At 44.8% G+C, this 10,534-nt stretch overlaps 1 protein-coding gene across 2 annotated transcripts in view; it reads left to right on the top strand.

Annotated features, from left to right (window-relative positions):
• Window positions 1-10,534, top strand: part of LYG1 (lysozyme G-like 1) — a 22,956-nt gene that overhangs the window by 6,036 nt on the left and 6,386 nt on the right. For both annotated transcript variants that reach the window (XM_011956564.1, XM_011956563.1), the window contains 4 exons: window positions 1,559-1,649; window positions 4,398-4,472; window positions 7,407-7,511; window positions 8,635-8,819. In XM_011956564.1, the coding sequence (XP_011811954.1) occupies window positions 4,430-4,472; window positions 7,407-7,511; window positions 8,635-8,819 (333 nt within the window). In that variant the 5' untranslated portion in view covers window positions 1,559-1,649; window positions 4,398-4,429. The remainder of the gene's footprint in view (window positions 1-1,558; window positions 1,650-4,397; window positions 4,473-7,406; window positions 7,512-8,634; window positions 8,820-10,534) is intronic.

Genomic DNA, 10,534 nt, shown 5'->3' with positions numbered 1-10,534 from the left:
AAAAAAAAAAAAAAAAGTGAAAAGTAAAAATAATAAAAAATTAAAAATAATTTAAAAATAGGCCTGGTGCTAGTGGTTCCCAGCACTTTGGGAGGCTGAGGCAGGCAGATTACTTGAGCCCTGGAGTTTGAGACCAGCCTGGCCAACACGGAGAAACCCTGTCTTTACTAAAAATACAAAAATTAGCCGGGCATGGTGGCACACGGCTGTAATCCCAGCTACTCAGAGGCGGAGGCAGGAGGATCACCTGAGCTCAGGCAGGTCGAGGGTGCAGTGAGCCGAGATCACATCACTTCATTCCAGCCTGAGTGACAGTGAGACCCTGTCTCAAAACAAAAAACAAAACAGAAAAACAACAACGACAACAACAAAAAACATTAAAACAATTTTAAAAATTCAAGAGTAATCTAATGAGACATTCTTACAGGCTTATAATGGTGAGATGATTCCACAGTTTTGGGCCACTGCACTCCAGCCTGGGAAACAGAGTGAGACCTAGTCTCGATAAAAAAAGAAAAAATAAAAAACAAAAAAAGAAAAAGCAAAAAACCCAGGGGCTGGGTGCAGTAGCTCATGCCTGTCATCCCAGCACTTTGGGAGGCTGAGGTGGGTGGATCACCTGAGGTCAGCAGTTCGAGACCAGCCTGGCCAACATGGTGAAACCCCCATCTCTACTAAAAATACAAAAATTAGCTGGGCATGGAGGTGCATGCCTGTAATCCCAGCTACTCGGGAGGCCGAGGCAAGAGAATCACTTGAACTTAGGAGGTTGCAGTCAGCCAAGATCGCACCACTGCCCCCCAGCCTGGGCAACAGAGTGAGACTTTGTCTTAAACAAAACAAAGCAAAACCCAACAAACCAAAAAGTAATTAAAAATAAAATTAAAATTAAACATTAAAAAAAGAAAGGCCTATCAGCACACAATCAGTAGGTAGGCACAGAGATATGTTAGCAATAAACAAAGGTGACAACACAGCTTAGGGCAGGAGACCATACCTAATGTGGATGCATACAGCAGTTCTCACTTCTCTCATGATTAGATGGGGACACCACAGTGGGGCAGGGGCACCTTCATTGCTCAGCATGTTGAGGTGTTAATCCGTCACATTTCTGGGCTGGATGGATGGCCCCAGTGACCTGCAATGATGCTGTTTAAGGTTAAGGTAAAGATTGAGAGCATTCATGGAAAAGATTCTTTTTTTTTTTTTTTTTGAGATGGAGTCTGGCTCTGTGGCCCAGGCTGGAGTGCAGTGGCCAGATCTCAGCTCACTGCAAGCTCCGCCTCCTGGGTTTACACCGTTCTTCTGCCTGAGCCTCCCGAGTAGCTGGGACTACAGGCGCCCGCCACCTCGCCCGGCTAGTTTTTTGTATTTTTTAGTAGAGACGGGGTTTCACCGTGTTAGCCAGGATGGTCTCAAACTCCTGACCTCGTGATCCGCCCGTCTCGGCCTCCCAAAGTGCTGGGATTACAGGCTTGAGCCACCGCGCCCGGCCATGGAGAAGATTCTAAGGTGAGAAAACCATGAAACCAAAGATACCCGTTTCCACCTTCTCCAGAAAAACTGATGAACTGAAGAAGACATGGTCCATTATGCCTTACAGACTTACACAGTGCTTTGGGAATTCCAAAGTACTCACTGGAGAGAGGGTGAGTAGAAGAAGATGTCCCCATCCAAGCCACCAGGAACGTGAGGTAGCTCCTGAGGGACGATCTGGTTGTCAGCTTCCAGTGTGCCTGGCAGGCCTGTTGCTCCAGCTTGTTGACACCTCCTCGCTGTTTGTTACTATTTTGCTCTCTGGGTAGCGAGAAGAGGGATGCTACCAGAGACATTGCGCCTGACATCATGACCACTGTGCTGCCTTGGTCTGACATCTTCATAATGGTTTTAAGCAGGAAGCCACAGGGGAATTAACAAATGAGTCACAGGGAACTGACAGACATTCTTTGAGCACACCCGAGTGATGTCTCAACAATCTCTTCTAAACATACAGTACTTTTCGGCACTTGTAAAGTTGGGCCTTAGAGTTTGGGTTGCTTTAACATGCTTATTTATGGACAAAACACATTGTTCATCCATTTAAGAATTCCAAGCTAGGTGTGATGGCTTAAGCCTGTAATCCCACCTACTCGGGAAGCTGAGGTGGAAGGATCACTTGAGGCCTGGAGTTCAAGACCAGCCTGGGCAACATAGTGAGACCCATTTCTACAAAAAAAAAAAAAAAAAAACCCACAAAATTATCTGGGCATGGTGACATATGCCTCTAGGCTCAGCTACTTGGGAGACTGAGGTGTGAATATCACTTGCGCCCAGGAGGTCAAGGCTGCAGTGAGCCATGATCGTGCCTCTGCACTCCAGCCTGGGTGACAGAGTGAATCTCTGGCTCTAAGAAAAGAAAAAGAAAAAGTCCATTGTCACTTCTTGCTCTTCCCTGATGAAATTGAAAAACTTTACCTTGATGACCCGGTCCCAGGAGCAACCAGAAAGTAATTCTGTGTTTCCATTAAGTGGCACATGTATTTACATAGACTCTTTCATTGAAGTGACTTCTCAACCAAGGTAGTTCTCCTGTTACAAAAAAAGCTGGCCCTTCCACCTGGGTTTCCAAGAGGAAGTATTTTTCTTTCCTGGAAAAGCAGCAAAAAGAGTGAAGTACCCTGGGTGGAGCATTTGAATGTGAGCAGTGCTTTTTCCTGAAGGGTCCTTCCGTAAATCCAGTGGTGCACTGTCATGAGGCCATGAGCTTTTCTTACACCCAAGCAGCTCTTTCTCCATTCTTTTCTCCTGGGATTGGTTGTCCTCTCTTGTTTACTGCTGGAGGCTCAGGGTGCTGAATAAATGACTCCTGTTGGGTGATTAAATCTGAGAGTTCCTGCAGACCCAGCTAAAATTCCAGATCCCTGAATCTTTTTGGTGTTGGGACTGAGCATGACATTTTCTGCCCAACTAAGCAAAATCAGACAGACTGTCTCAATGTTGTGGAGAGAATAACAAAAAGCGTGACTGCATCTGAAGGGCATATGCCCCCTCAGTTTAAGAAGACAGAAATCAAATAACTTCCATTTTTATTTTTATTTTTTTGAGGCAGGCTCTTGCTCTGTTTCCCAAGATGGAGTGCAGTGGTGTGATCATAACTCACTGCACCCTTGACCCTCTGAGCTCAAGCAATCCTCCTGTCTCAGCCTCCCAAGTAGCTGGGACTACAGGTGTATGCCACCACACCTGGCTTCAAATGACTTCCTTAAAGCCTCTCTATCCTGAGATGTAATCTCTTCCTGGGTGTTTGAAAGAAACAACCCATACGATTAACCTCCAAACAAAAGAGATGAGAAAAGCATCATGAAAGTACTAAGTGCCATGTTTATTTGCACATTCCCACATGTAATAAGAGGAATAATTCAAAATACTAGGCTGCCAGGCACTGCTGATGGGGGCAGTGAAGACATATACCCTGGAGTGGGAGGGCTTGGTGGGAGGCACTTTGGAGACAAGGGTCCCAAAACCCTACTATTCCCTAAGGTCAACAGCAAACTATCCGGGGTAGTATTTGTGTATTGGTTTGGTAGGCAGTAGGAGAACCAGGGCTGTCTGTACTCGTGGAGGGTGACTAGGGGAATGGCTGGGATAAGAGAGAGAGAGCACATGAGCGGGTGCTCCATGGTGGCCAGGTGTTCGTTCTCCAGTCTTGTGAGCACCTCATGAGTTCAATCCGGGGACCCCTGCCCATGAGCCAGCTTCTTGGGGATTTGCTGGTGGAGGTAGCTCATCTCTCCATTCTGCCCGGGCTCCGGTCCAGGTTTGTTGCCACACTGGGGTTTTACAGATGGAGAATGGGGAACACGGCTCAAGGTGATAAAGGGGGTCTGTGATTCCAGGCTGGGATTAGAGCAGTGGGAAATGTTTTCCAACCTGTGTGCATTCCAGGGCACTGAGGAAAGTGTGGTCCTTCCTCAAATCTGAAGAAGAAGGGACCTAAATTCCCAGAAATCACCCATACAAAATTCTCCTTTTGATAATGGAGATAATCAAGAGGCTCTTGGGATGAGGTATGAGCATCAGAAATTTGCTTTTCAGGGTCTGGAGCCAGGTCAGTATGTTTCTCCGTGGTTAAGATTCAAAGCTTCTTGCCTTCTTGAGATAAAGCAGTTGGTAACTTGACTGTGTGTTGAGTTCCTGTGGGCTGAGTAAGAGTCTTCTCATTTTTAGATTAATTGAAAAGATGAATGGAGTACTTTGTCCTCCTTTTGCTTTTTTCCACTATGATTCAAATCATTCATTTTCTTAGGTCAGATATGGGGAAATTTGTTCTTTTCACCCCTGTTTCTATAGAAACATTACATGTTGTTATGATGATGATTGACATTTTTGTATTCTCAAGCTAATTTTTGTTTTAAAAGTGTTTCAGGAGCCGTAGAGCCAGATCGTCATCATGCCTGCGTTGTGGCTGCTACTGGGCCTCCTTGCCCTGATGGGTGAGTGTGGCTGATTTTTCCAGATGACTTTGGAGATGAGAAGGATAGGCGTGGAACATAATGGCACTTCTAATACTTGAAAATGCAACAAAAACATTATTTTTTTCCTAAACTGTCCAACAAATCCCGGAGTTAGGAACAGCCACCAACAAGCAGCCTCTCCCCAAATGTCCCACAAAAGAGTGGCGTTCTCTGGAAAGCCAGGTGGGCTTAAAACAGCACTGCTTGAAGCCAGACTTTAAATATACACCATTGAGAGCTGCTCATTGTCCACTATAAAAAATGCCAAATTGAATTTCTTTCTAGAGCATAGATTTCCATAGAAGAATTGAGGTGGTTGCCAGAATAAGACTAATGAATAAGACTAATTCAAAGAGAAAACCCGAATCAAGGCAAGTGAGTACAGGTGACTAAGCTAAACATTGAGGCTGATTTAGTTGCTGTGATTGAATGTCAGCTTTGCAGCTGGAGGAAAAAGGAACGTATTTGTTTTTGTTTGTTTTTGTTTGTTTAGATGGAATTTTGCTCTTTCGCCCAGGCTGGAGGGCAGTGGCGCAATCTTAGCTCACTGGAACATCTGCCTTCCAGTTTCAAGCGATTCTTTTGCCTCAGCCTCCCAAGTAGCGGGGATTACAGGCGCCTGCCACTATGCCCGGCTAATTTTTGTATTTTTAGTAGAGACAGGGTTTCACCATGTTGGCCAGGCTGGTCTTGAACTCTTGACCTCGTGATCAGGCCTCCCAAAGTTCTGGGATTACAGGGTGATGCACTGCGCCGGGCCTACTTGTTTTTTAATGAAAGGAGGAAGCAAAGTTCCTCAGGAGAAGCTACATTTTCCTGACTCTAAATTCAATAAATTTCTCAGATGAGGTCTTATAGTCATTCATTTAGTTATTGACCCATTCATTCAACAAATATGTAAAAATGCCTACAAGGTGCTAAGCATCGGGAATACAAAGAACTTTGAGGATCAGAGAGTGTGGCTAGGGAGAGGTCCACAAGGCAGGAACCAAGGAGTGAAGGCAATCAACTGCAATACTAAGGGTATTTGTCACTAGTCATAAAGATAAAGGTGCATTGTTTCAAAAATAAAAAAGAACATATCAGCTGGTTTAATTTTTAGTACCTTCATAAAAGATCGAGTCTTTTCATTTCCACATTTCTCTTAGGTTACTTATCACAAGTTTGTAAAGTAGAAGTATTTACTCCAAAAGACGAGTATTTATCAACCCCATCAAGTTCTAAGAAAATAGAACCTGAAAATGCATTTATGTAAATACACAGAACATGTGATTCTATGCAATAGATGTATCTCCCAAGATCTGCAAATCATTAAGATTTGATAATCTAATCTACTTTAAAGGATCAAATAAATTGAAAAGAGTAATCTGGCTGGGTGCAGTGGCTCATGCCTGTAATCCCAGCACTTTGGGAGGTTGAGGCGGGCAAATCGCTTGAGCTCGGGAGTTGGAGACCAGCCTGGGCACCTTGGCAAAACCCCATCTCTTCAAAAATTAGACAGGTGTGGTAGCTTGTGCCTGTGGTCCCAATTACTTGAGAGACTGAGGTGGCAGGATAGGTCGAGCCTGGGAGGTTGAGACTGTGGTGAGCCATGATCATGCCACTACACTCCAGCCTGGGTAGCAGTGAGACCCTGTCTATAAATAAATGAATAAACAAAAAGGTAATCTAATGAGACATTCTTACAGCCTTATAATGGTGACATGATTCTCAAAAGGAGCAATTTCCTGCCTACTGTAGGTATCTCAGTACTGGTTCATGTGCCCCCATTCTGGTGTGAATTGTAGATATATTATAAATACTTGTGCACCCACCTTGTGTGAATTGTAGATCGAAATACTCATGCACCCTCCTCCTGAGGTGAAGAGAAGGAACATTCTCCTCTTCAATGGCCTTTGTGAAATCCTGAGTGTCTGAAACCACTCCTCCCCTTCCATGATGACTGGAATGACAGGTAGAGAGAGATGGAAAGGATAAAGACAGGAAGGGAAGAAGTGGAAAGTGGGTGATCCCATGTGGAGACTGGTCCCATGCCTCTCTCCTTCACTCCCTTCTGCAGCCTTAGGCTCTTATCTAGAAGTGTACCTGAGAGAAAGTGTAGCCAGCCTCAAATCCCCATTTACAAGCAGTGCCTTACTTTGGATCTGGGTTGATATCCCAGAGACATCCAAGTTTTATACTTGTTTCTTCAGAGCAAACATAAATATTTCATCAGAGCAACAAGTTAGGCGTATTTGACGGAGAAGTGCTCAGAGTTCACGTAAGATGAAAGATGAGGCTGGGCGCGGTGGCTCACGCCTGTCATCCCAGCACTTTGGAGGCCGAGGCGGGTGGATCACTTGAGGTCAAAAGTTCGAGACCAGCCTGGCCAACACGGTGAAACCTCGTCTCTACTAAAAATATAAAAATTAGCTGGGTGTAGTGGCATGCACCTTTAATCCCAGCTACTCGGCTGAGGCAGGAGAATCACTTGAACCCAGGAGGCAGAGGTTGCAAACAGTCGAGATCGTGCCACTGCACTCCGACTAGGTGACAGAGCCAGACTCCGTCTTAGAAAAAAAAAAAAAGTCAGATGAGGACTACTTTACAGGGAACAGATCCTCTCTGATGTGTTCCAAGATACCACCTGACAACGTCAGAGGGCACCAGAGCTTTACAAAGAGCGTAACTGCTTCAGTAGCTCCAATAGTTACTCATGTCTGCAGGGGAGCAGGTGAGAATTTAGTACTGAGGAAGTTTTTGTGATCATTTATTGGGATATGTCTCATTGAAATTTCAACAGTTTCAATTGCAGAGTGAGGGTGATGTCATTGATTTTATTATAGTTACTTTTATTAACGTAATTTTATTCATGGACAGCAGAATGATAAGAACTAGTTCCGTGCCTTAGGCTGAACTTTTCTCAACTTGCAGACTTGTCTGAAAGCAGCAACTGGGGATGCTATGGAAACATCCAGACCCTGGACACCCCTGGAGCATCTTGTGGGACTGGAAGACGTCACGGCCTGAACTACTGTGGTAGTTATGAGCTCTCGCCCTCTCAGCCTGTCCCCCTGGCTCTCACTGTTTCCCATGCCTCGCGCTACAGAGTGTTGGAAAGAGTTCCAGGTTCCGGGTATGGGGTCCCAAAGCTCTGCTTCTTGAACAAGTCACTTAGCTGCCTCCTGCATCCATGGAAAGGGGGCTAGCAGTACAGTATTTACAGTGTTGTTCTGAGTTCTGACCGACACAATGTGGATAAGGGTGCTTTTTATTTTTTGTTTTTATTTTTATTTTTTGAGATGAAGTTTCTGTCTTGTTGCCCAGATTGGAGTGCAATGGTGTGATCTCGGCTCACTGCAGCCTCCACCTCCCAGGTTCAAGCAATTCTCCTCCCTCAGCCTCCCGAGTAGCTGGGTTATAGGCATGTGCCACCACACCTGGCTAATTTTGTATTTTTAGTAGAGATGGGATTTCACCATGTTGGTCAGGCTGGTCTTGAACTCCTGACCTCAGGTGATCCTCCCTCTTTGGCCTCCTAAAGTGCTGGGATTACAGGTGTGAGCCACTGTGCCCGGTCGAGAGTTCTTTTTAAACCATAAAAGCACCTAGAAGGTAAGGCTAGCCAAGTAGATTAATACTGGCTTTCCTTTTGCCCAGCATTCTTATTATTTCAGAAAGGTTTAAACTCATATGATTTCTTGGTGTCGTTTAGGAGTGGAAAACTGCAATTGTGAACAAACTTGTTGAGGAACACTATCTAAAGACTTATTGAAGGGTTTGGGAGAATTTCTCCTTCTTGTCATGTTGCAGCTGATAGGCAGGCACATTTTATTTTACTGGTGTGCTTAGAATGGGATCAATGGTTCCTATCACCATGGAATTGTCCTGGGCGGGCCAGAGCAGCGCCTGAGAGCCCAGCCGAAGAGCACTGAGAGCCATAGGGGACCCTGGCTCAGGAGATGCTGACTCAAGTTCACGGGAGGACAGTCCTAACCTCAGGTCAGGGAGCGGCCACTACTAAAGATTTAAGACCAAAATCTGGGATTCTCAGTCCTCGACCTCTACCCAGATCCTTGGATTGTTCTTTCTCTCTCCTCTTGAGCTCCCATTGCAGCATAAGTCACACCAAGCTGCATCCTTCCTTTTGTGTTTGGTTTAGGAGTTCGTGCTTCTGAAAGGCTGGCTGAAATAGACATGCCATACCTCCTGAAATATCAACCCACGATGCAGACCATTGGCCAAAAGTACTGCGTGGATCCTGCCGTGATCGCCGGTATCTTGTCCAGGAAGTCTCCTGGTGACAAAATTCTGGTCAATGTGGGCGATACGACTAGCGTGGTGCAGGTAACTCTCCATCTGTTGACACATGTGGCCATTCTGCTCTGTGGCACCACTGCTTTGTTTTTTTGGATGATGGCAAAGCTTCGTAGAACACAGCACGAATGAAGCTCTTTAGAGCTGTGACGGTCAAAGTTCTGCCTGAGAGATATGAGCAGCAATATTTCTGCTTCATGTTGAGCTGTAATTTCTTTTCACAGTAAATAATGCCATGTTTCCAGAATATCATCCGGGTCACCCTATTCTGGATTTCTGGACCTAAGTGGTCCAAGAGAAAGATCATGGATTACATCTCTCCTCAGTGACTTTGTAGCCATGTGACCTTGAATAAATCATTTAATCTCACTGGGCCTTAGTTTCTCTACCTATAAAATGCCATTCTTACAGCATTATTATGAAGATTCCATGAAATAATGCAAAAAAAATTACCTGATATCCGTTGGATTCTCAAAAAATGTTAAATTTCTTTTCCTTTATCTTTTTTCTATACAATCTTTAGTTCTGAAGATTGAGTTCTAGTCTCACATGAATTCTGCCTGGTATCACTTGGCAGATAGAGACTTTTGGGGAACTGGTCACTAATCCACTGTGGAATGAACTCTGCACCAGGGAATCAGTGAAGGCAGGGGTGAGAATGAGGCTCGATTTTTTCCATTGATCTCACACTGCTTTTGTGGTGGTTGTTGTTGAGGAACCTGTGAGTATTGCAGTCATTTTTTAAGATTTTGGGAAAATGTATTTCTCGATGATCTCTTCAAATTTGCTTCCCGTGACTTTTTTGTATGATACTTTTCAAGTACTTTCAAATACTTTATTTTAGTTGGATTTGGAGACCCATCCAATAATCTGATGAGATGAGGTGAGGGGCACACGATCCGTCCTTGACAAGTGAGGAAACAGAATCACAAGGAAGGAGTCGCTGCTGCAGAGTCACATGTCAGCTGCAAGAGGCAGAACTGGGACCGAGAACAGTATTTTGTGATGTTAGGGCTGGGATCATTTCTGCTGCGCTGTTCTGTCTCCCTTGTAAAATCTGGTTTTTGGGGAAAGGATGAGTCCATCTCCTTTGAAGATGAAATAAGAATTCCCTAGATTTGGGCCAGGCACGGTGACTCATGCCTATAATCCCAGCACTTTGGGAGGTCGAGGAAGGCGGATTACGTGAGGTCAGGAGTTCGAGACCAGCCCAGTCAACATGGCGAAACCCCATCTCTACTAAAATTCAAAAATTAGCTGGGCATGGTGGTGCATGCCTGTAATTCCAGCTACTTGGGAGGCTGAGGTGGGAGGATTGCTTGAACCTGAGAGGTGGAGGTTGCAGTGAGCTGAGATCACGCCACTGCCCTCCAGCCTGGGCAACAGAGGGAAACTCCATCTCAAAAAAACAAACAAAAAAACAAACAAAAACAAAAAAGAGAATTCTCTAGATTTGGACATTTCTCCCAAATATGATGAAACCTACATGCTTGAAGTGGTAATCAAAGGTATATAAGAAGGGTTAGAAGTCCCTTTAGACAATCAGACCATCTGGAAAAAGAATTACAAGTTCAGACAGAAAAACCCCTTTCTGGCCTTTTTGGAGGGTTTGCACTGGCAGCGTTGAAGAAGGGCATCCCACTGCTACCTACACTAACTCATTCATTAACTGAGTTACACCCTTATGCTGAAGCAGCAGTGAAATGTCTGCTCGTCCCTTCCTTAGCCCAAACCTTGAAACTTTA

Source organism: Colobus angolensis, unplaced genomic scaffold (genome assembly GCF_000951035.1).
Source record: "Colobus angolensis palliatus isolate OR3802 unplaced genomic scaffold, Cang.pa_1.0 Scaffold42, whole genome shotgun sequence".
NCBI classification, from domain to species: Eukaryota; Metazoa; Chordata; class Mammalia; order Primates; family Cercopithecidae; genus Colobus; species Colobus angolensis.
This window is presented reverse-complemented; position numbering and strand designations above follow the sequence as displayed.